A 26,149-nucleotide genomic window follows, 5' to 3' on the forward strand; every position below is an offset into this window, starting at 1 on the left:
TGGAAGCCGGAAGCGGGCGAAGACGAGGAGACTCGGAGTTTCTCAGCGGAAGGCAGAGCGCCTGGCCGGCACCTCGCAGCGCCCCCGCCGCGGGCCGCGAGCCTTCCGCGACAGTGCGGGGCCATGGGGACTCCGCGCCGCGGGCTGCCCGTAGTCCTGGGGCCCCTGCTGGGGCGGCTACTGCTGCCCCTGCTCCTGAGCGGGCTGGCCTCGGTTCGCGCCTCCCCACGGCTCCTGGACCACCCGGCGCCGGTCTGCTCCCAGCAGGTGAGACCCCGACGCGCCCGGAGGTTACTGGGGCGCGAGGGCGAGACAGGGGCGGCGGCAGCGAACGAGGTGCCCCGGGCCGGGCCGGCGGGAAGTCTGCGCTGGGGGCTCAGAGTGGGCGCGCTCGGAAGGACACTCGGAGCGGTGGGAGTCGCGCGGTGGACCCGAGAGCGGAGGCAGTTTGCGGGACAAAAGTTCGCGTGGCTTGTGTTGCACAACCCGACCCGGCGTCCCGGGCGCGAGGCGGGATTGCCGCCGCCGCCGGGGCCCACGGTTCGGGGAAGCCGAGGGAGGCGCGGGGCCCGGCCAGAAAGAGAGGTGGGGGGAGGCCTTCGGAGGAGCGGGGACTGGACCCTAGCGGCCTCCACGCCGTGCGCCCTGCAAATCCGCACGGTGCCGGGGCGGGCCAGGACCGGAGCTCAGGAGACCCGTCCGGACCTCGGGAGCTTCCCTCAAAGGAGCCGCACCAGCCCCCTGCCCCCCGCCCGGCAACCTGATTAGGGGGCGGCAGTGCGGAGCTTGGGGGCCCCGCTACCCTCAGGAGGGACCCATTGATCCTGGAGCTCTGCGCTGGGGCCCGGACGGCCTGCGGGGGCCGAGGGGCCAGAGCGGTGAGACGGGGACAGTTGTACGGAGGGCAGCGGGCCGACTCCGGACAGCTAGGCGACACCTCCCCAGGGGCGCAGAGCCCTAGAGATTGGGCAGAGGATTAAGAAGACATCGCCCTTCTAGCTCCTCCTCCATCACCGCGCCACCCCCGCTCGGTTGGGACCTGTCAAGTAGTACCCCCAATGTGCCCTCGGGAAGTGACACACCCACCCGGCCGGTAGCCTTCTGGGGAGGACTATCTTAAGGGGGAAAAAAACAAACAAACAGCAAAACCACGGCTTCTCCCCTCAAAACTGCCTCTCTTTCCTCCTTTTCTCTCTGGTTTCCTCAGCCCCCTCCCCTCCACCACCTCTGACCCAGTATCTGAGTCAGAGGATGTGAAACAACCAGAGATATTTCTCCTTATCTAATGTCGGGGTATTTGCCAAAAGAGAGTGGACAGTGAGTGACGATTTAGAAGAATTTTATTTTAAATGTGAATGATGTTGGGAAATGTCCTTGTGAGTCCTGCTTTTAGGCAAAGCAGGGGACACATGCTCAGCAGATCCTTCCCACAGACTTGGTATAGAGCTGTTCTACCTAGAGAATTCGTGTGTGCCAGCTTCCTGCAAACTACAAGATACTACTGTTACTCTGAACTGAAACTATGCACAAACACCCCGGGGACCCTAATGTGCAGGGACTCCAATCATTTAGGAGGGGGAAGAGGCTTGAGGGTGCTAACTAATGGTGCAAGGCAGCCTGTAGCAAGTGCTTCTTGTGCAACCAGAGAGTGTACGGAATTCCAGGGAAAAGAAAAACTCTTTCCGGCTGGGAGGTTCTTAAGGGCAGACAAGACATTTGGGCAGCCCCGAGGGGTGGTGGGAGCAGTCCAGGAGGTGGGAGGAGGCTGAGCCAAGGCCCTTGGGTGAGCAGGATGAACTAACTGTGCGGCTGCCGCAGAGGGTATGTGTGGCAGGAAAGTGAGAGAAGAAGCTAGAAAGGGAGGTAGGGACTCCATTCCGGTCTGGTGTAAGAGCTAGACTAAACGTGTTTGACCTTAATTGCTCGGTGGAAAGCTACTAAAAGTGAGGAGCAGGGCTGGAGACAGATAATTATGAGCCAGATTTGTTTGCCATCTCTTGTGTTCTTCCTTCCCTCCATCTTGCCTCTACATGGACACCTGGCTCACAGACTACTCATCTCCATGAACAAACAGCTTCCCTTCTTCATTGACTAGTTCCTTTAAAAAGAAAGAAACAACACCCTTCAGATTTCTCTGCCTCCACGGGTGTTTTTGGATGGGACACAGTATAGTGAGGGGAGGGGAGGCCACGGAAACTTGGCCACAGAGCACCCAAATTTGCATCCTGACTTCACTTTTAGAATCTCTGCAGGCTTTGGCAACGTAGGCGGCCTGCGCCCGGGTTTCCTCACTTCCACAATGAAAGAGCTGGATGAACCATCTCAAAGTATGTCCGTACCACTTTCCAGATACAAATGTCTGTCCAGAGCCTGGTTGGAGTTATCGTTCAGTGACTCTCTCCCAAGACAGAGTGACGCCTTCTGCATACCTATTCTGTTCTTAGCCTAGGCTGCAAGCACGGGATCTGGGGGCTTGATAGATATTTGTGGACTGAAAGTTGAATAAATGAATGAATGGTTAGCTCTGCTTGAAAAACAACGATAAACTAACACCAGGCATACCACTATTTCTGGCTTCCTGGGTTTAGCACCTGAAAACCCAGATGACTCTTCAGTTCCCCACAGAAATCGATAATGGAGAAACCATAAGTAATTGCATTTCCCTGGACAGCCTGCTGGTTGGCCCTTCCCCTTGCCTGGACTTTCTCACAGGTTTGCCATGACTGCTACCCCAGAGGAAAGCCCTCAGGGAAAGACAGTGATTTGGCTTTGGTCAGTATGTGTTAACACACGACTTTAGAGACAGGATGTGTGTTGTGTCACAATTTTTTTTCCTGAGCACTTTGTGGTTTTGACTTGTGGTAGAAAAACTGTTACATGTAACCCTTATCTTCTGGTTGCCATGCCTCTATCCTGGTATAAAAAGTTGTGTTCTGTGGATGTTTTTACATGGTATAGGCCTTCTGGCAGTCAGGGCTGGGGTCACTGCTGACTGTGGCCCCAGCACAGTTAACAGGTTCCTTGGCCATCATACCCAGCTCTTCACTCTTACTGCTCACAGCAAGACTTAGCACGTGGCAGTACTGTGTCAGAAGACCTGGTCTCTGGGTCAGGCTTCCCTGCTCACCCGCTCTGCAGCCCTGGGTCCATTTCACTGCTATGGACCAATGTTCTTGCCTATAAAAGATCCTGCCCTCACAGGGTCATGGGGACAGCAGATAACATGTGAGTGAGTGAAAACAGCCGACTACATGGGCTGTGGCTTTGGAAGGTACAAGGCACTAACATTCACCTGTAGCTTTGTGGCAAGCACCCTGCCCGGGGCTAACATGCTAGCTTCATTCCACACTCACAACAACTGCCAGGCCACATGATTACATGCTGGTGGCCAAAGGTCACACAGCTAGTGAATGCGGCGCTGAGAATCAAAGCAGTATGTGACTTCGGAGCCCACTTTTCTTTATCAGGCACTTGGCAAGCTTCAGTACATGCACACAGTTAAACATAGTGGAATAAATTTATTCCTTTTAACCTTTACCACTATGGATAGAGAATGCTTGCTTACCTGTTGTAGGCATTCCTTTTTTTATTATTATTTAGACAGTATAGCAGTGATTAAGAGCATGGATTTGGAAGTCGCCTGGGTAGCTCAGTCAGTTAAGTGCCCGACTCCTGGTTTCTGCTCAGGTCATGATTTCACAGTTTCGTGGGTTCAAGCCCCACATTGGGCTCCATGCTGAGCGTGGAGCCTGCTTGGGATTCTCTGTCTACCACTCTCTGTCCCTCACCCACGCGCGCTATCTCAGTTTCTCTCAAATAAACTTTAAAAAAAAAAAAAAGCATGGATTCTGAGCAAAACTACATGGGTTTGAATGTCAGCTCTATGGGATCTTGGGCCACTTAGCTGACCTCTCTGTCCCTTGGGGTTTTTTTTCATCAGTAAAAATAGGACTAAGCCTGAGTGGCTCAGTTGTTTAAGCGGTTAAGCATCCAACTCTTTATTTCAGCTCAGGTCACAATCTCCTGGTTTGTGCGGTCAAGCCCTGCATTGAGCTCTGCTCTGACAGCACAGAGCCTGCTTAGGATTCTCTATCTGCCTTTCTCTCTCTCTTTCTTTCAGAAATAAACACTTTTTTAAATGGGATAATGGTACTTACTTCATTGGACTATTATAAAGATTAAATGAGATACATGTATAAAGTGCTTAGCATGATGCCCAGCACAAAAGAAGAAGTCAATAAATGTTAGCTGTAACCAGTGCAGTCTTGCTCACCAACATTCTCCCTCTCAGATTTCTGCAGGAAATACCATTCACAAGCAAGACGCTCATTAATAATATTCTGATCCAACTAATTTTTTTAAGTGGGCATTCGAAGTAAAGAAATTTGGGGTGATTTGTTGGAAGAGAATACAAGACCTGTCTCGGTAGCATTCAAAGAAGACCTTGGGGCACCTGGTCTGGGTGGCTCAGTTGGTTAAGCATCTGACTTCAGCTCAGGTCATGATCTCCTGGTTCATGAGTTCGAGCCCCACATCAGGCTGTGTGCTGACAGCTCAGAGCCTAGAGCCTGTTTCAGATTCTGTGTCTCCCCCTCTCTCTCTCTCTCTGCCCCTCCATGACTCTCACTGTCTCTCTTTCAAAAAAATAAACAAACATTAAAAAAAAAAGACCTTGAATGCATTTTTTACATCATTTAAGACATCATATAAAGGAAATTCTACATGGAAATTAAATTAATAGGAAAAAGTCTGCTATTCCTTCCCCTAAACAAATTAATATTTTCTTTTGTTTATCTCACCGTTTAATTCCTTCTTTTGTTTGGAGTAATGTCTGGAATAAAAGTCTGTCTTTTAATTAATTCTTAGCTAATATGTGGTTATCCTGTGCTTGCTTCTGCAACACGTATGATATATGGTGATCCTTTTAAAATGATACTAAGACATTTAAAACCAAAACCATTGGATCTCTGTCCCAGCCCTCAGCACTCCCTAAAACTGTTTCCCAGAGATGATCACGTATACTTCTTTTAGTTTTCTGTTTTGTTTTTATTTTAGAGAGCATGTGCACGTGTGGGAGCACACAAGCACAGGCAGGCGAGGTATGAGGGAGAGAGAGAAAATCTTAAGCAAACTCCATAATCCGTACAGAACTTACATGGGGCTCGATCCCATGACCTTGGGATCATGATCTGAGCCAAAATCAAGAGTTGGACGCTCAAATGACTGAACCCCCCAGGTGCCCCTAGTGTTTTTCTTTCTGGCATTTTCCTGCACATTTCTAAATGTACTTATACTGTTTTTCTTGACTTGTCAATTTTAGATACTACCTATTGACTCATAACAGATAAAACTTTTAATTTCTTACACTTCTCCTCCCACTGCCTCTCCCAATGTACCCATTGTAGTTAGGGCATAATTTCAGTGAAATCCACGGTGTTTATACCAAGTAAGTATTTTCCTCTCTGAGATGATAATTCCTTTAATTCTTTATCTTCCATAATTTTCCACATAACTAGTCAGTTTTTTCTGTTGGATTTGTCATGCACTGTTTTCCTCAAACATCAGATATTCCATCCATTTCATTCCCTCATCCCCCAGAGAACTCCCTCCTGGAACCCTGCATTCTCCAGCTCGGACCTGGACTTGGCCCAAGGCACAACTATCATACTAGATTATCTGTCCTGCTTACAGTTCCTGTGTCCTGGACCCTGTGATTTCCTTCTCAGAGCTTAACTACCTCATTTTGCTGGAACATATTGTCCTGCAGTTTCCTAAGAAAATGTATAAGGATATGAGGGAAATATATATACATATATACCCTCACACTTTTTTGGTTAATTTGGCTGGGTATAAAAATCATGGATTTAAAGATAATTTTCCCTTAGAATTTTGAAGGCATTGATTTGTTGCCTTCTAGCAAACAGTACAGATGCTAAGAAAGCCAATGCCTTCCTGACTCTCGGTATGGCACCTATTTTTTTTCCCTCTCTGGAAACATAGGATCTTCTTTTTATTCCTGGTATTCCAAAAGTTTCATGATGTTGGGCCTTGGTCTGGGCCTTTTCTTCAGGCCATTCAATGAATGTTTTTAATTTGGAAATATGTATCCTTTAGTTCTGGAGTTGGTTTTTTTGCTTCTTAATTTCTTCCCCTCTGTTTCCAGTATAACTGTAGTCTGGAAATCCAGTTAATCATACTTTGATTTCCTGAGTTGGTTCCTAAATATTCATATATTTTCTCTCATTTCTGTTTGTGTTTATTCTACTTTCAGAGAAATTTCCTGAATTTTGCCACCCAACCCTTCTCTGGAATTTTTTACTTCCAAGGTTTATTTTTATTCCCTGCTTGCTCGTTATACCACAGTATCCTGTCCTTGTCCATGTTGTCTCTTATCTCTTTGAAAGTATTATAATTTTGTTTTAATTTTATTCTGTTCCCAGCATTGCCTTATTTTCTTCAAGAGCATTATTTTAAATTTTTAAGTTTCAGTCTATTTCTCATACAGGAAACCCTTCTTAAATATCTGATACTCTTTGGCTGTCTGAGAATACTTTAAGAATGAGGTCCTAATCGGGGCGCCTGAGTGGCTTAGTCGGTTAAGCGTCAGACTTTCACTTAGGTCATGATCTCGCAGTTCGTGGGTTCGAGCCCCGCGTCGGGCTCTGTGCTGACTGCCAGCTCGGAGCCTGGAGCCTGTTTCAGAGTCTGTGACTCCCTCTCTCTCTGACCCTCCCCTGCTCACGCTGTCTCTCTCTCTCTCTCCTAGAAATAAAACATTTAAAAAAAAAAAAAAAAAGAATGAGGTCCTAATCATGGTGAGCACTGAGTAATGTTTGGAAGTGTTGAGTCACGATATTGTACATCTAATGTAGAAACTAATATAACACAGTATGTTAACTATACTGGAATTAAAATGAAAAACTTAATTGAAAAAAATGTTTTAAAGAATGAGGTCTTAAAAAGCTGATTAAATACTCTGTGTAGATAGAGCTTATTGATCATCAGACTTTAATATAGGGGCTCAGCCCAGTGATGAACTTGCCCTATCAGAGTACTCTTAAATGTCGGAATCTGGAGGTCTTACCCCAGGGCTTGGGTGCCAGCATTCTGAGATTAGAGCAGGGAAAAAGAGGCTAAGGTTCCCAACATTCCATATGTAGACTTTCACTTTACCACACCCCCTTCAGCTCTTTTGTTTATATTACCTCCCCCAACACCTGATACCTTTAAGACCCTGTTCTTTAAAAGATTCTGATGAGCCATTGGCTTCCTTCTTGTCTCATTCCCTTCTGCAGCACTCAGATGCAAGTTCCTCTACTTGGCCTGAGCCAGTTGTCTAGTCCTCCTTCCTCTTTGGCTTTTAAAATGTGTTCACCTCTTTTGTCCACTGGTGTTTCCTCTTTGTCTTTGAAAATTTATAAAATTTGCTCTTTCCTAGAATTTTCACATGGTTCAGGGAAGGGGAAAAGATAATATATGTACATGATCAGCATGCCACAACCTCTAATGGAATTTATTCTTCTATACCTCACTTATATGCACATTTTTCTCTTCTGTTTAAATCTTTTCCCCCTCTTTCCTCTCTCCATCTTTTCTGTGTTAACAGCCTGCTATATATCTGTCCACATATTTTCATATGCTCATACAATCGTATGCAAGCATATGTAAATATATGGGAAGGGGTGGGGCGCCTGGGTGGCTTAGTCGGTTAAGCGTCCGACTTTCGCTTAGGTCATGATCTCGCGGTTCATGGGTTCGAGCCCCGCGTCGGGCTCTGTGCTGACTGCCAGCTCAGAGCCTGGAGCCTATTTCAGAGTCTGTATCTCCCTCTCTCTCTGACCCTCCCCTGTCACGCTGTCTCTCTCTCTCTCTCCTAGAAATAAATAAAAATATAATATATATATATATATATATGGGAAGGGGTTTTTCATCATTTGTTTCTATAGAAAACTGGTTCATATCATAAAAAGTTCTTTGGAACTTATTCTTCTCACTCATCAACACATCTTAGCCATCACTCCAGGTCAGTAAGTATATCTATGTAACTAATTCTCTTTAATAATTACATAATATTCCATAGTAGAGAGCAGTCTATCCAACCATTTGTCTTGATGGATATTGAGATTTAAGCTAGATCTCCCATTATTCAAGCATTCCCTATTGATGGGCATTCAATACCACAGAATAAGAGGGTAAGTTACCCATTTTTTAAAGATAGCACAAGGATAATTCTAAAGCTTGCTTGATACATTAGGTGGCCTGGGTGGCTCAGTCAGTTAAGGCATCTGACTCTTGATTTCAGCCATGCCCGGTCCTAGGAGTTTCCAGTGGAAGGAGAAATGAGCTTGTGCTTGGGAGTTAATCTCCTCACCAGCAGGTTGACACTAGAAACAGAGTGATACTAGAGTGATCAGACAGCTAGTAGATTTTGTTGAACATGTGAGGAGCACCTAGTAGGGTTTGGATGGTCCTGGGCGATGAGAACTTATCACCAGGAGCAGGACAGGATACATTAAATGTGGACCCCAAGGGCTCTTGAACTGGTGTCCCAGATGCTCAGATGGTAAGATATGGATGAAATGGAATGCTTGGAACCAATCCTGGAGCATGCTCAAGGATATCATCCCTGTATCCACTTTATGAGTGAACCCTGGTGACATCACATCTTCCCCCTCCCATCTTTAGCTCTGTCTCTCTGCTCTCTCTATCTCTCTCTCTTTTTTTTAAGTTTATTTATTTTGAGAGAGAGAGAGAGCATGTGTGCCAGCACAAGCAGAGGGCAGGGTGGGGAGAAGTGGTCAGAGACGGAGAGAACCCCAAGCAGGCTCCGCACAGAGCCTGATATGGCACTCAAACTCAGGAACCCATGAGCTCCTGACCTGAGCCAAAATCAAGAGTCAGACGCAAGGCGCCTGGGTGGCTCAGTAGGTTGAGCATCTGACTTCAGCTCAGGCCATGATCTCACAGTTCATGGGTTTGAGTCCTGTGTCAGGCTCTGTGCTGACAGCTCAGAGCCTGGAGCCTGCTTCAAATTCCGTGTCTCCCTCTCTCTCTGCCCCTCCCCCGCTCATGCTCTGTCTCTCAAAAATAAATAAACATTAAAAAAAAAAAAAGAGTCGGATGCTTTACTGACTGAGCCACCTAGGTGTTCTCTGCTCCCTCTGGAGAGAAAGGCAGGTGCTGACCCCAACACCCTATTTACACGCATATACCAAATCCCTGTGTTGTCCTGAAAATCTTATTTCTGATCTGCTTCGACATCCAACTTTCTGTCCCACAAGTGATTATTGGTCCATTTTGCCAGTTTGGATAACTAGAAACACCTGAGCCCACGTTCTTCCTTTGCTCCACTGTCAAATCTGAATATATAGAGGTTACCTCTTATAGTAATAGCTTCCATTTATTGAGTGCTTACTATATGCCAAGCTCCAAGGAAGGGCAGCCAGTAATTAAAGAGCAGCCATTATGTGCCAGACATTGGATAAATATTGTCTCGTTTAGCAGGCAGTGACATGGTTCCCTGGGCACTATAGCCAACAGAATTCCTCATAACGATTTTCTTAGGGCTTCTAGTAAGCTACCTATTTAACAGTCCAGGAGTGCTGTATTACTTTATCTAATTGCATCATTAATACACAAATACATTTCTGCTGCTTGAAATTTTTTATAATAGAGATATATTAAAAGTGGAAAGTAAGGAGCTCCCTAAACCTATGCCACCATCACCACCAGCCCAGCCCCTACCCCATGATATTTATATTTGTATCATTTGATTTTCAACCATGCTGTGAAGTTGGCGTTATGGGTGTTTTGATTTTACAGTTGAAGAAATCAAGGCCTGGCAATGTTTGATTGCCTAGAATCACTTAGCTGGTAAGAGGTGGGAAGGTGGCTGAGCTCCAGGGATGTGTGTCTTCCAAAGTAGAGTTGGCTGGCCAAACTCAAGCCCGGTGATTACATCTATTGTTTGTAATTGGGGCTTCTAAATTCGGCTCCCCAGAGCTCCTCTGGGTTAAAGAGTTAATACAGATTGCCAAGTGGGAGGCGGCATAAGGGAATATCTGTGCTTCGGTTTTCTAATCTATAAAACGGGGCTGAGGGGAGTTCTTTTTTTTTTTTTTTTTTAAATGTTTTATTTATTTCTAGGAGAGAGAGAGAGACAGCGTGAGCAGGGGAGGGTCAGAGAGAGGGAGTCACAGACTGAAACAGGCTCCAGGCTCCGAGCTGGCAGTCAGCACAGAGCCCGACGCGGGGCTCGAACCCACGAACCGCGAGATCATGACCTAAGCGAAAGTCGGACGCTTAACCAACTAAGCCACCCAGGCGCCCCAAGGCAGTTCTTAATCATACGTGTGTGAGAGTTAGTGAAATAATATATCTAAGTCACCCAGAACAGGGTCTAGTACCTAAGGGAGCTTGCAGAAACTTGACGAATTTTCCATAACTGATCCTGTAACAAGGGCTATAGTTTCTGTTCCCTCCTCTTACAACACTGTTACCCAGCCAGGAGACGGGAAGCCTCGGGGTATTTAGAGGACTTTTCAGCAGGGTGCCCTAAGAGAACCCCCTCAGTGTCTTTTAAAATTGGGAAGTTCCCGGCTGTTACTAGTTATTCAGAAAATGCCCTTTCTGTTTTGCCAGCCATTGTACCCACTGCCATCCTGTTTCTCCTTGGATGGGCAGAAGAGAAGCGTGAGGCGAATATGGTTCCCTGCCCCAAGAGCGGCCTGAAGTGGGGGTGGGGGGCTGTGTACATATTATTCTTGAGAACAAGCCAAGGGAAACATGGGGAGCCTGGTTCGTGAACTGCCATTCTTTCACAGCTGTAATTACCTCCTTCCTTTTTTCCACAGGGGCTAAACTGCACAGTCAAGAATAGTAAGTCATCTGTTTTTGTTCATCTTGTCATTGCCTTGTTAATAAAGTGCTAACCCTATGCTGATCTCCGACAAGAGTGCCCCTGGTCCACTTTGGTTTGGGATAAGGGTTACAGCCCCCGGCAGGAGGTGCCCTTGGGAATCCAGGATGTGTGCACCTGCCCTTCCTGTCAAGAATATCCATTATGCAAAAGTCCAGAAGTAAGAAACAGAACTGTCATTTGGGTTTTGAAGGTATTGTCTGGGGTGCTGCCCTGATGTGTCTCTAATATGATTTGATCTTCCAGAGCTTCTGACTGTAAGGTGAGAGACATCTGTAGCATAGATTCTGTTTTGTGTTTTAATTCAAGAAGAAGGCATGTTCTTCAAGTGTCTGTGCTAATTAGGGACTCCTGGCATATAAAATAAATCAACTTTTATCACTACCCCATCCTTCCTGTGCTCCCATTTCACTGCTTTATTTCAAAACCAAATTTCGTGCTTCATCTTCTGTCCTAACATGCCCTTTAGACATCAGAGACTTGCAGTGACCCAGACAAGCTGGAAAAGAGGTAGGGGGCAGGGTGGTGAAGCCGTGAACCCAGCCAAGGGTCACAGGCCCCTGAGCATTTAAGACCTAGCTCTTTGGAGCCACTGCTGGCACATCTTGCCCACACACCTCATTCTTTTGCAGTTTTTTCAGGTTCTTGCAGAGCATGTGGGTCTCTAATTTCTGCTTTTTCTGGCTCCAGGTACCTGCCTGGATGACAGCTGGATCCACCCTCGAAATCTGACCCCTTCATCCCCAAAAGACGTCCAGGTCCACCTGGACTTTGTCCAGACCCAGCATGGAGACCTACTGCCTGTAGCTGGCATCAGATGGACCCTGCAGACAGATGGTGAGTGGGCATGTCACAGGGCCCTGGGGGATTCTACCCACCTCCAGGTGAATCCACAGACTAGACCATCCGGCTCTCCCACCAGACTCAGAGTTGGGCTCCCAGTCCTGTGCTTAGACATGAGGGCCCAGATTTCATGCTGAAAGTCTCTGTCATTTCATGCAATAAGTAAATACTTTTTCAATGTTTTAGATATTAACCCACAATGACATCCTTCCTTCTGCCTAAAATCCTTATCAACCTGGAAAAGGAAGTGAGGTGGTTAATTCTCTGACAGCAGTACCAAATATTTATTGGAAAATGGTAACACATTTGCCAGCCTGCTTTTCCTCTTAATTTAGGGGCTGGCTTTTTTTTTTTTTTGTAATCTCTGCTACACCCAATGTGGCACTCAAACTCACAACCCCGACCAAGATCAACAGTCACATGCTTTTCTGCCTGAGCCAGCCAGCAGCTCCTAAGGGCTGGCATTTTTTATTTTTTAATGTTTTTTTAAATAGTTTATTGTCAAGTTGGTTTCCATATAACACCCAGCGCTCATCCCCACAAGTGCCCCCCTCCATGCCCATCTCCCCCCTTCCCCTCTCTCCCACCCCCATCAGCCCTCAGTTTGTTCTCAGCATTCAAGAGTCTCTCATGGTTTGCCTCTCTCCCTCTCCCCAACTATTTTACCCCTTCTTCTCCCCCACTGTCCTCCATTAAGTTCCTCCTAATTCTCCTATACCTGCAAACATAATGGTAGCTGTCCTTCTCTGTCTGACTTATTTCGCTCAGCGTAACACCCACAAGTTCCATTCATGTTGCTGCACATGGCCAGATTTCATTCTTTTTCATTGCCATGTAGTATTCCATTGTATAGATAAACAATATCTTCTTGATCCATTCGCCAGTTGATGGACACTTAATTGTTGAGAGTGCTGCTATGAACATTAGGGTACATGTGAGGGCTGGCGTTTTTTAAGAGAACACCCTTCTTCCCCAAAAAACTTCTCCAGGAATAGAGATTTGTATGACAGAATCAGGAAGATTGGGGTTAATAAGAGCCAGCCCCACATTTGTGACCAGAGCCTGGGGGAGGTCATCTTCCTTATAAGTCTCCAGCCTCTGGTGCCTGCCCCAGCCTCCCCAAGGATGGGGATAGCCATGTGTGACACCCATGCCATGTTTTCAACACCCCAGCCACAAATTTGCACAGCCTTTGCCTCTAGCCCAGTGTAAAGTTTCACTTGTCCCTGCCCAGCTGGGAAGTAAGTGTCTGCAAGGCAGGAGGGTAACTCAGGCCCAAGAGCCAAGCAAAAAGGAACAGGAAGTGGGAGGGTAGGTATTATGTACAGATTTTCTTTTAAGAGTGAGTAAGCATAACAGATGGGGAAGCGCCACACCCCGCGGTTTGTGTTTGTTGATCTGCATCTGTTTGTCTCCTTTCCTCCCTCTGGCCTGCAGCCAGCATCCTCTACCTGGAGGGTGCAGAGTTGTCTGTCCTGCAGCTGAACACCAATGAACGTCTGTGTGTCAAGTTTGAGTTTCTGACCAGACTGAAGCATCATCACAAGCGGGTAAGCGTCTGGCTCCAGAGTGGAGTGTGTTCCTCTGGTGACAGTGAGGAGCAGAAAACGTTTCTGAAGCCTTCCCAGACATCCCCACCCCAGCTTTTGCTTCCAGCTTTACCTAGCTGTTCATTGAAAAGAGAGTTGAATGGGAAGGACTTCCTCTCTTTCTCTGTAAGTGGGTTAACCTGTTCCTCCATGAAGGAACAGCTTTACCCAGCCCAGAGAACCCCGTGGCTGGGGCACAAGCCAGTGAGTTCTGCAGTGGTTTCTGTTTATTTGGCTGCTCACTGCTCGATGGTAAAATGTTCTCATTTGGTTTGTTTAAAGCAGGGGTTTCACAAAGCATGCACATGCCCTGGGAACCAGTTAGAAATGCAGAATCTAGGGCCCCACTCCAGAGTTCAAAATCAAACTCTGAGGGTGAGACCCACAATCGGTGTTGACCAAGCCTGCCCAGGGATTCTGGTGCAAGCTCCAGTGTGCAAATGGCTGGTTGAAATCTGCAAATGTGCCTGTTTGCAGATCTCCCACAAACATAAGCAGCCCATACAGATCCCAGAATCCTTCTCCTGTATGTAATTAGGACCCTCAAACTTGACTGCTAGGTGGATGGTGAGGACCAGATGCCTAGATTAACTTAGAAGCGAAGCCCCCCCCCCCACCTCCATCACCCCCAGGATAGTTAGAATGGGAGTTGTAAATGACGTGAATTGATTCCACCATCCAGAAAAAAATATCTGCACAGCTTCTGTTATCTCTGCAACAAAGGTGCCTATAGGTGCAGACTCAGTGGGGATCTATAACCCTCCCTCTGCATTTTCCTTCTCCAGAATATTCTCAAGAGATCCCTGACGGGGCGCCTGGGTGACTCAGTTGGTTAAGCATCTGACTTTGGCTCAGGTCATAATCCCATGGTTCTTGGGTTCGAGCCCTGCATCAGGCTCTGTGCTGACGGCTAGCTCAGGGCCTGGAGCCTGTCTTCAGGTTCTCTGTCCCTCTCTCTCTCTGACCCTCCCCTGCTCATGCTGTCTCTCTCTCTCTCAAAAATAAATAAAACATTTAAAAAAAAAAAAATCGCTGGCTTTCCCTTAAGGAGGAAGAGTCATTTAACAAATGGTGTTTAGCTGCCTCTTTTTTTTTTTTCTTCACATATGAATGAATGATCCTATTCATATGAAATGGAAAGCCCAAAATAGGCACAGCCATGGAACTACCTCTTGTGTGTTAGCTCTCTCCCAATAGCCCTGAGTCCTCTGGCTCGGCTCCCTGGCTTCCTTACACCATCATTCTGGAGTTCGAGAGGGCTCACAAGGGAGGAAGACTATTTTGGCTTTCCCCAAATTCTCTGGCATATGATACTACAGTCTCCTGATAAGGGGCCAGACCTAGGTTTTTAAAAATAGGCAGCAAAGACCAGAGGAAACAAAGAACAAAGAAGTGCCTCCCTCTGATTTGGGATCTTGCTCTGGTGGTTATTTACTTCTCCCATTTCACTGATCTTTTGGGGGTGGGTGGGGTTGTAGCTCTTTGGGTGAGAAGTGTGTGTGTGTGACCTTTCCAACCTCCCCTTCTTCCCTCTCTTCAGTGGCATTTTGCCTTCAGACACTTTGTGGTAGAACCTGGCCAGGAGTATGAGGTGACTGTTCACCACCTGCCCAAACCCATCCCTGACGGTGACCCAAACCACCAGTCCAGGAACATCCCCGTACCTGGTAAGAGCACCCTCCCAAGCCATTCCCTTCACCACTCAGCTCTTTGAGAAGAAACCAGCAGGTGGCTCAGACATCAGCCTCCCTGCGCAGCTGGACAGTGGCTGCCATTGTCAGCATGCAGTACCTACAGAATAAACAGACGCCACAGTTGGGGAGCTCCTACTGGGAAGGGTCAGGAAGACAAAAGAGTTTTCCCTCCTCCTTCTAGTCTGTCTCCAGCTCTGGTCACCTTGCTCTGCACCTTTTTCTTTTTCATTCCCCACTTGCCCCCACCTGGTTCTTCACTTTTTACCCCACATCCTACCTGCATTTATCTACCACCATCCCATGTGTGATACCATCTCCTCTTCCCCCATGAATCCTTCCTGCCTAAGAAGGCTGGGTTTATCTTCTAAAACATTTCATGTGTGTGCACCGCCTGTTTCTCTGTTCTCTCCAGAATCTCAGCCACAACCTACTTCATTTCTCATTGTTCAAAGCCAACTACATCTGGAAACCCAGCCCCCTTGAGGACAGGTCTGGGGCCTATACCCATCTGCGCAATCTCCAGAACCACACGGTGCCTTGCATATAGTAGGCCATCAGGAAATGCTTGTGAAGAGTGATGATGGCCTCCTCCATTCCTGGAGCGCTCCACACAGTCACGTGCACACGCACACACGCACGATCTGCTTACCCTGCTTTATTTTTCTTCACGTTACCCATCACTCCCTGACATACTATCGCAATATGTTTGTGATGTTACGTTATGCTGTTTGTTTTCATTGGCCTCCTCTCCTGGAATGTGTTCTCCAGGGGGCAGGGACTCTGTCTTATTTACCACTGTCTAAAACAGTGCCTAGCACAGATTGGTGCTCAGTAGGTGCTTGTCAAATGTGTGAATCTCCCCAGCCCCCTCCCTTGTTCCTGCAGTAGACTGACTCAGTGACTGTCACTCCATGGCAATTCATACCTAGCACCTGTCTTCTTCAACCAAAATGAAAACAATACCGTCAAGGCCACTGGGGAAGGGAGGTTAGGAAGATGTTTACGGAGCAGTGGTCTTCAAGGTAATCCTTGGGCCAGTGGCATCATCAAATTACCTAGGAGCTTGTTAGAAGTGCAGATTTTCAGGGTCCACCTCAGACTGACTAAATCAGAAACTACCCATGATGATGCACAGAAAAGTTTGAGAAACACTGCTGTGGAGGAACAAAATATTCCTGCCCCTGTCAAGAGTCAGAGGCAACCTGCAGAGAAAGCTGGAGGTGGGAGGAGGATCTGGAGTGGGCCGAGATTCTTGGGTCACTCAGAGCAAGTTCAGCAGGAGTACAGTTGAATCTGGAAGGTTCCCTGAGAGAGGAGGGAGGAGATAACCAGGTCAGCCCCCAGTTTTGTGGGACCTCTGGCCCCCGGCAGCAGTGCTGTCTGGGAGCTGCCTGTGAAGGGCCCATCTTTGAAGGCTAGAAGGAAAGAGGTTGTTATCCCTGGTGTTGGGAGTCTGGAAAAGCAAGCTTCCTAAGGCAAAGGCTTAGTGGTTTCACCTTTTTCTGGGTTGACAGGCTGCGAGGATCCCAGGATGAAGATGACCACACCATGCGTGGGCTCAGGTAACGGCGGCTGGTGGTCTTGCTGAGGGAACTTTGCATGCACACCCTCCCCTCACTCCCAACCCATGTCTGCGCCCTGAGCAGGCAGCCTGTGGGACCCCAACATCACTGTGGAGATCCTGGACGCCCGCAAGCTGTGGGTGAGCTTCACCCTGTGGAATGAATCTACCCATTACCAGATCCTGCTGACCAGTTTTCCAGACACAGAGAACCAGAGCTGCTTCCAGCAGCCACAGATGGTGCGAGAGGTAATGCTGCTGCTGTACTGACCCCTGCAGTGTGGCCCCACCCGCCTCCCCTGACCTCAAGTCACCCTCCCCTGTCAGGACAGAACCTTTGCCAGAAGTCCAGCGCTTGGTCAATCCCAGTCCTACACGGCTCTGTCCTTTTTCTTCCGATATGTGGTTGACGTAGAGTTGGTTCTGTGGTGAATCTTTCCCTTGTCTCTTATAGTCAATCCTGCAGTTGATAGAAATGTCCTTGATGGGGCGCCTGGGTGGCTTAGTCAGTTAAGCGTCTGACTTTCGCTTAGGTCATGATCTCATGGTTCGTGGGTTCGAGCCCCGCGTCGGGCTCTGTGCTGACTGCCAGCTCAGAGCCTGGAGCCTGTTTCAGTCTGTGACTCCCTCTCTCTCTGACCCTCCCCTGCTCACTCTCTCTCTCTAGAAATAAATAAAAAAAAAAAAAAAAAGAAATCTTTAAAAAAAAAAAAAAAAAAAAATGTCCTTGATATCTGCCCTGCTCACCTCCCCCGTCCTTTCAGTTCTTTCTTCCCCATAGTGTCATCTGTTCTTTTTGTCGTTTTTGTTGTTTTATTCCACCTTATTCCATAAAGGATCTGAAGATTTTTAATGGGGTATTAAGACAAAGGGGAAATAAAGACGAGGAAGTAAAATTGAGCCAGGGTGCAGTTACTACTGAAAATGTGTGTCACCTGCTAGGAATTTACCCAAGGGATACAGGAGTGCTGATGCATAGGGGGCACATGTACCCCAGTGTTCATAGCAGCACTCTAAACAATAGCCAAATGTGGAAAGAGCCTAAGTGTCCATCAACTGACGAATGGATCAAGAAGGTGTGGTTTATCTATACGATGGATACTACATGGCAATGAGAAAGAATGAAATCTGGCCATGTGTAGCAACAAGGATGGAGCTTGAGGGTGTAATGCTGAGCGAAATAAGTCAGACAGAGAAGGACAGATACCATATGTTTGCACGTATAGGAGGATTAGGAGGAACTTAACGGAGGACCATGGGGGAGAAGAAGGGGAAAATAGTGGGGGAGAGGGAGGGAGGCAAACCATGAGAGACTCTTGAATGCTGAGAACAAACTGAGGGCTGATGGGGGTGGAGGGGAGGTGATGGGCATGGAGGAGGGCACTTGTGGGAATGAGCGCTGGGTGTTATATGGAAACCAACTTGGCAATAAACTATTAAAAAAAGAAAAGAAAGGAAAATGTGTGTCACGCTGTTGGCCGTGAACACAGATTGTCCCCATGGTGCCAGCAGCCAAAGCAAAGAGAAATTCCAGTTACTAGATGTGTTCATGAATTAACAACGAGCCAGTCGCCCTAGGGAAACGTAGTCTCTCCTGGAAGAGAAACCCGGGAAGCATTTGTGTGCATGGCCACCCTAAAGGGCACAGTGGACAGCAATGACAGCTTTCTCACCAGCCGCCCGCAGTGCATTCTCACCCGTCCTCTCTCCCTGCAGCCTGCGTACCAGGACTCCCACCAGCGGTCCAACGTCACGCTCATCCTGTCAGACTCGAACTGGTGCTGCCGCCACCGAGTGCAGGTGGGTGAGTGCGGTGTGCACAGGTGTGAGAGTGCGTGCACAGATGGCACTCCTAATGGGCAGAATAGGAAAGGAGGGGGGCTCAGGGACCCTTGCTCCGAGGACTGTGCCGCACTGGACCTCCCCGCCTGGCGAGGCATCACGTCCACCTTCCCCGGCCCCTTCTTCCAGTCTCACCTGGGTGGGCTTCTTTGGCTCCTGTAGCTGATGGGCAATCTGCCCGACAGTCACAGGCAGGTCCTGGAGCAGCCAGCTAGGCGTGTTCCTCTCTGCTATCCTGCTGGAGGGGAAGCATCAGTGGAGGGTCCCGAGTCTCCCCAGCATCTCAGGGCCCCTCTCTTCTCTGCTCTCACAGATCCAGCCCTTCTTCAGTAGCTGTCTAAATGACTGCCTCAGACACTCCATAACCGTGCCTTGCCCGGAAATTCCAGATCCTCCAGGTAGGAGGTTTATGGCTGCTCTGGGGCATTTTGGGGGGTGAGCGTGAATGAAAGTCAACACCTTGAACTGAACTCTGACCTGGTCCTGAGGGTGGGGGCAGAGTTTAATTTTACTTGGGGTTACTTGGGCCTGCAATGTGGGGCTCTAAAGACACTCCTGGGTGCTGAGGCATAGGGGCACATGTACCCCAGTGTTCATAGCAGCACTTTCAACAACAGCCAACTTATGGAAAGAGCCTAAATGTCCATCAACTGACGAATGGATCAAGAAGATATGGTTTATCTATACAATAGAATACTACATGGTACAGAGAAAGAATGAAATCTGGCCGTTTGTAGCAATGTAGATGAAACTCGAAGGTGTTATGCTTAGCAAAATAAATCAGGCAGAGGACAGATGTTTTCACTTATAAGTGGAACAGGAGAAACTTAACAGAGAACCATGGGGGAGGAGAAGGGGAAGAATAGTTGGGGAGAGGGAGGGTGGCAAACCATGAGAGACTCTTGAATACTGAGAACAAACTGAGGGCTGGTGGAGGTGAGGGGGAGGGGAAGGAGGGTAATGGGCATGGAGGAAGGCACTTGTTGGGATGAGCGCTGGGTGTTATATGGAAACAAACTTGACAATAAACTATAAAATAATAATAATAAATTTAAAAAATAAATAACACTCCTGGGTTGGACTCCTGACTGCCTTTCATTAGCTGTGTAGTTGTGGGCAAAATACTTAACCTTTCTGATCCTCAACTTTTGGGACTGAAAAACACAGGGATTATTACTGTCAGAGAGTTAGAGTTATGGACCGAGTACTGAATGAAGTGTTTTACCATGTCCACTTTCAACTCTCACAAATTGTGACTCTTCATACTGTTAGGCAGAGGGTCCCTCCCGCAGGTTCACAGATGAGGAAATAGAGGCACAGAGATGTTCAGTAACTTGTCCCAGATCATACACCAAGGAAGTGGTGGAGCTCCAGCTTCTGACCTGAGGGCCAGAGACTCGGCAGCCCGTTCCCTCCCTCTTCACCGTGGCCAGCCTCCCTCAGAAGCCACCTGCAGCCTAGTGTGGGGCTGTAGCCCACATTGCATTGCTACATTCCATTGGCCTGGAGGAGAATCTGGCCCCCTGGGTGGGAGTTGGGGCATCTCTTAGTAGACTGACAACTCAGGTGTTCCATGTAGTTGTTTTCACTCAGTTTACAGGTATCTGGAGTGCTAGTGCAGGGCCAAGGTCACCGGCAGGCCCTCAGTGGGGGCAGCGATGGTTCTTGTGGTCACTGCTAATAATTAAGAATGCTGTTTTCCCTTTGTTCTCATTGCAGTTTCGATCGCAGGTAAGCTGTGCTCTCCTTCCCATAACGCTGTAGGAGTCTGCAGGGGCCATTCCCCAGGGGCCACGTGAGACGTCCCCGGCTGAGCCTTGGATGGAGCCAGGCAGACAAGGCTGAACTGAGAGGCCAGCCCAGGGGTGGAGATCGTCACCACGTCATGGTGCAGGCCAGAGTGGACAGCCCAGGGGCCAGGCACGGGGCCTGGGGGAGCTCAGGGCTGGCATAGCAGACCTCCTCTGCCACGTCACTCATGCTGTTCTGCTTACCACAGACTATATACCCCTGTGGGTGTACGGGTTCATCACGGGCCTCTCCATCCTGCTGGTGGGTTCCGTCATCCTGCTGATCATCTGCATGACCTGGAGGCTACCCGGTAAGGGGCAGGGCTGTGGGGACGGGTCATGGGGTTTTCCCCTCTGTTCCTCTGTTTCTTACTATGTCCCCATCTTTCCGCTCCAGTCTCTGTAAGGCTGTACTCAGAGGGCTCCCTTCGACCCCAGCCTGAAGAACAGACATTGCCTTTCTTAGGCCACATCTAGTTCAGTTGTCAAGAACTCAGCCTACAGGAAGGCTGCCCTGGGCTCAAATACCAGCTCCACCCCTTATTGCCTGGGCAAATTACTAAATTCTTGACCCTCGGGTTCCTCTTTTATAAAATGGAAATTATAATGATACTCATGTCATAGAACAAATACAAGGATGACATGAAATAATGTGTGTGAATTCTTAGCATAGAACCTGGCACATATTTGCTCAACATATGTTAACCATAATTATATTTATTGCTACTAGAAGTAATACCATTAAAACAAACTGTTAGAAAGAGCTAGGGTAGAGTTTTCCTGCATCAGACATGATCAGCCAGGTGGGTGGGAGAACCTGAATGACGCCATGCTGCAGCCCCCACACTTGTACATCTGAGGTCAGGGAGAATGGTGAGGGGCAGCATGGTGTGAAAAGAGAAGGAAGGCTCCAGGTGGACCCAGAACATATGGGTGTGGATCCCAGCTCTGCCTCCCTGCTTTGCAGGCATAGGCAAGTTGCTTAACAAACCCTAGATTTGGTCTTCTCTTCTGTAAAATGGGATAACACCTCCCCCTCAGGGTTGTGGTAAGGATTGAATGAGCTGGCCAAGTTCTAAGCAGGAGAGAACATGGGCCTTCAGCCTAGGGACTCAGCCTTTCCCTGTCCCTCCCTGGGCCCGGGCCCTTCCTTCAGTAGTCTGGGAGCCATTTCCACATGTTGAAGGCTTGTCAGGATTAGGTATTATTAATTATTATTTATTGTGTGATGGGAAGAACACCAGACCAGGCACTGGAAGACCCAGTTAGAGAGCTCTTCTCCACAGGATTGTTGGGAGAGTCAAATAAGTTAACATCTCTGCAGGCGCTTTATAAACTGTAAAGCTCCCTGCAGACGCCAGAGAGGCTTTTGCTCCTTTTCTTTTGTTGTACTTGTGACCTTTTACTGAAGTGCCCCACACCACACTGACATGAAAAGACACATGAAGGAGAGGACACAAAGGAAACTTCACTCATTTCACTATCTCTTGGTAGTTCTGGGGAAGGGCCCAAAAGGTAGGGATTGAAATGAAGGTTCTGGGGGTACCTGGGTGGCTCAGTCGGTTAGGCATCCGACTTCGGCTCAGGACATGATCTCGCAGTCTGTGGGTTCGAGCCCTGCATCAGGCTCTGTGCTGACAGCTCAGAGCCTGGAACCTATTTCAGATTCTGTGTCTCCCTCTCTCTCTGCCCCTCCCCAGCTCGTGCTCTGTCTCTCTCTGTCTCAAAAATAAATAAACATTTAAAAAAAAAAAAAAAGAGGGGTGCCTGGGTGGCCCAGTTGGTTAAGCATCCGACTTCAGCTCAGGTCATGATCTCATGGTTTGTGGGTTCGAGCCCCGCGTCGGGCTCTGTGCTGACAGCTCAGAGCCTGGAGCCTGTTTCAGATTCTGTATCTCCCTCTCTCTCTGACCCTTCCCTGCTCAGTCGCTCTCTCTCTCTCTCTCCCCCGCTCAGAAATAAATAAAAATATTAAAACATTAAAAAAAAAAGAAATGAAGGTTCTGCATATCCTCCTTGGCCATCATGGGTTCCATTCACCCTGCCGTGTCACTGGGGAGCCGACTCCTGCACCACAGCTTCCTTCTTTGTAGCTCGAGGGGAGCAGTTGCTTAAGAATGTTGTTTCCCTTCCTCACCTCAAAAATACCAGGAGGAAATGTTGTAAACTGACCTGGTGGGGGCTACTTGTGGAGATGTGTTGTAAGCCTCTGGCGAGGACACTTCTGGGAAAGATGCTTTCCCTGCAGTGGGGTGTTTCTCGGAGACATCCCAGCTGTGGAGAGGAGAGGAACCAGGGCTACGATGAGGGACACGGGTGGAATCCCCAGTCACCATTCTCAGGGTCCTGGCTGGGTCAGTGCTGCCTCATGCTTGTGACCCCAGCTGATTGAGTATGTTCAATGTGCCAGACACTTCACATACACAATCTCATTTAATCCCTGCCACACAGACCCATTTTACAGAGGAAGAAACTGAGTTTCTGAGGCATGGGTAACTTTCCCAGATCTCCTAGCGGTTCATGGCTGACCTGGGATTCACACCTGAGAGACTCCACATAGCACAGGATCCTGCAAAGGCCCTGAAGCATCTAATAACTACCCTCCCTTATCATTTGCCCTGCGTCAGGGTTGGGACAGCACGCCATCAGATGCCCCTGTGAATTGGTCCCTATTTCTTTTCCAAAAGAGCTACTCTAGTGTATTATTTTTGTTTCTTTCAGGGTCTCATGAAAAATACGAGACTGATACCAAATGCACAGGTCAGTATTTCCTGGTGTGGGTGGGCTGGGTTTGGTGTGTGTTGTCAAAGGCTTGATGGAGGGCTCTCTTGAGAGACATGGGTGGGTTACCTTCTGTATTTTAACTCCTGAGCTCCTTCAGGAGACCTCCCCATAAGAGGACCTGCTTCCTAGTACCCCCATACAGAGGGGACCTCAAATAGCAAAGCTAAGATAACAGTTTTTTAAATCACTTAGACAAGGAAGGAAGGGAAGGGACCATCTTTTATGAAGAGAGGTCCTACCTATAACAGACATTTGTATTCCATAGGCAGGCCTTTGTGCCTCTTTCTCTTTTTAATTACAATAATTAAAGTATCAGCTAGAGGCCAGATAGGAATCTTGAGAAAAGAAATTTACTCTCCCAGAAGGCACAAAATTGTGATTCTTTTCAGGCAGCCAAAATGGGCAAAGTAGCAACATTTGGCTTATTCTGAGGCCTCGGTTGCATTACGTAGGCTAGGGAGCCAGTCTCTGCCTGGTCCAGGGTGCCCCTGGCCTGACCAGTTAGGAGTGCTGCTCCTGCCTGCGGTTTGAGGATCAGTGTGGGTGTACACGTGAAACTGTGGGCCTGCTTTTCCTTGTTTCCCTTAGATGTTCTGCCCAAGAACAGCCTGACACCCCCACCCCTGAAGCCCAGGAAGGTTTAGATCGTCTACTCAGCTGACCACCCCCTCTACGTGGATGTGGTCTTAAAGTTTGCCCAGTTCCTGCTCACCGTCTGTGGCACCGAAGTGGCCCTCGATCTGCTGGAGGAGCAGGTCATCTCAGAGGTGGGGATCATGACCTGGGTGGGCCGCCAGAAGCAGGAAATGGTAGAGACCAACTCCAAGATCATCATCCTGTGCTCCCGAGGCACCCGCGCCAAGTGGCAGGCCATCCTCGGTTGGGAGGAGCCTGCTGTCCAGCTTCGGTGTGACCGCTGGAAGCCCGGGGGAGACCTCTTCACCGCGGCCATGAACATGATCCTGCCAGACTTTAAGAAGCCAGCCTGCTTCGGCACCTACATCGTCTGCTACTTCCGTGACATCAGCAGTGAGAGCGATATCCCTGACCTCTTCAACATCACTTCCAGGTACCCGCTCATGGACAAATTTGAGGAAGTTTACTTCCGAATCCAGGACCTGGAGATGTTTGAACCCGGCCGGATGCACCGTGTCGGGGAGCTCACGGGTGAGAACTACCTGCGGAGCCCCAGTGGCTGGCAGCTGAAGGAGGCCGTGGAGAGGTTCCGGGAGTGGCAGGCTCAGTGCCCTGACTGGTTCGAGCGTGAGAACCTTTGCTCCGCAGATGACCAGGACCTCCCGTCCCTGGACGAAGAGGTGTTTGAAGAGCCACTGCTGCCACCTGGAGGAGGGATCATCAAGCAAAAGCCCCTGCTACGGGAACCTGCCTCCCAGGGCTGCCTGGCGCTCGATCTGTGCATCCGTGAGGAAGGAAGGGGAATGTCCAGGCTCAAACCTCAAGTTCAGCCCCAGGGAGAGCTGGCGGCCCAGACCCTCCAGACAGAGGTACTCCCGGTAGAGGAGGTGCCTCCAGCTCAGGCAGTGCAGCCTGTCCCTCAAGCCACTGGGCCTAGCCCAGCCAGCCGCTTGGCTGTGGTGGAGGGAGATGAGGCCTGGCCGCTGCTGGAGGGCCATGGCCCTGGGCGGAACAGCGTCCTCTTCCTCCCCGTGGACTCTGAGGACCCAGCCCTCCGCAGCACGCCCAGGGCATCACCCAGCCACCTCCCGGAAGACGTGCGGGAACAGCTTGAAGGCCTGATGTTCTCACTCCTCCAGCAGAGTCTGGGCTGCCAGGCCCAGGAGGGCTGGGAGAGTGCCGCGGTGGCCCTCAAAGACCTGTACCCGCCCTGCGAGGATGGGCAGCGGCAGTCAGTGCAGTCTGACCAGGGCTACATCTCCAGGAGCTCCCCGCAGCCCCCCGAAGGCCTCCTGGACATGGAGGAGGGGGTCGAAGAGCAGGACCTAGGGAGATCAGCCAAGCAGCTCTCACCTGAGGACCTAGAGAGCCTGAGAAGCCTCCAGCAGCAGCTTTTCTTCCAAGAGCTTCAGAAGAACTCTGGCTGGGACAGTGTGGAGCCCGAGGCACTGTAGGGCTTCCTCAGACCCTGCGTGTTGGGAGAAGGGTGCGTGTGTGTACAAGAGTGTGCACGTGAGTGTCTGTATATACACATAGGTCCGTGTGTGAAATGTTTGCCTTTGAAATGTAGACCTCTTGACCCCTGTGCATCCCCCTTAATTTTCTTTCTCCGACCCTCTGGTTATGTCTCTTCCCCACCAGAATCCATGGCCCATTCCCAGGAGCTGGTGACAAAGTGTCCTTGAATCTCCATCATTCATTCATTCGTTCATTCTTTCATTCCTTCAGCATTTATTTTGCGCCTCTTATGTGCCAGGCATCTGAGATTCAAAGATAAATTGCCGAAGTCACACCCTGGTCACAGAGGACTTAACATCTAGTGAGAGCAACAGATTAGCAAACAAGATGGTCATGTGCAAAGTAAAGCCTTAGTAGAGGTCTGCCCAGGACTATGAAAATACACAGAAGGGGAACCTGGGCCAAGAGACTGTGGTTGCAGAAGGCAGCGACGCAGGGGAAGTGGGTAGCGGGTGGGGTAAGGGCTGGAGGCAAGTGAGCCTGGAGCGGAAGGAGGGGTAGGAAGAGAGGTAATGGAGAGGCCGGTTGGAGAAGGCATGTGGGCCAGGCAGAGGTTTGAGACATCAGCCGCATGGCCTGGGATTCCTTTGGTATGGAATTCCCTTCTATTGCTCTGCAGAGAAGGAGGCTGAGGACCAGACATACCCGAAAGCCACCTCAGATCAGTTTTGGAAAGAGGATAGAATTGTGTGGCGTGAAACCTAGCAGCACTCAGTAGGGAGAAAAGTCTGAAATCCTGAGCCCCCTTTTTGGTGTTCAGTCAATGGGAGATGGGGTCTTCAGGGACTGCGTGGCTGGGCCTCTGGGCAGCAGCCCCCCATACGTGCATGCACACACACACACACATGCACCTGTGAGCTCAGGAAGCATCAGACCTGGGGGTCCAAGACTGAGTATGAGATATGGATGCTCACAGCAGGGTGGGCGGGGGGGAGTATGAGATATGGATGCTCACAGCAGGGGGGGTGGTCAGG

At 49.0% G+C, this 26,149-nt stretch overlaps 1 protein-coding gene across 1 annotated transcript; it reads left to right on the plus strand.

The window, feature by feature from the left end:
- IL17RA (interleukin 17 receptor A) lies at nt 1-26,099 on the plus strand. Its single transcript, XM_039250011.1, has 13 exons — nt 1-267; nt 10,854-10,878; nt 11,609-11,755; nt 13,199-13,311; nt 14,891-15,017; nt 16,559-16,606; nt 16,691-16,854; nt 18,322-18,405; nt 18,761-18,845; nt 20,167-20,178; nt 20,447-20,548; nt 22,959-22,997; nt 23,610-26,099. The coding sequence occupies exons 1-13, from the start codon at nt 124-126 to the stop codon at nt 23,663-23,665; spliced, it is 1,146 nt and encodes a 381-aa protein (XP_039105942.1). The 5' UTR covers nt 1-123; the 3' UTR covers nt 23,666-26,099.
- The last annotated feature ends 50 nt before the right edge of the window (nt 26,100-26,149 follow it).

This window comes from Hyaena hyaena, unplaced genomic scaffold, assembly GCF_003009895.1.
Source record: "Hyaena hyaena isolate Hyena2069 unplaced genomic scaffold, ASM300989v1 scaffold_368, whole genome shotgun sequence".
In the NCBI taxonomy this organism is placed as follows: Eukaryota; Metazoa; Chordata; class Mammalia; order Carnivora; family Hyaenidae; genus Hyaena; species Hyaena hyaena.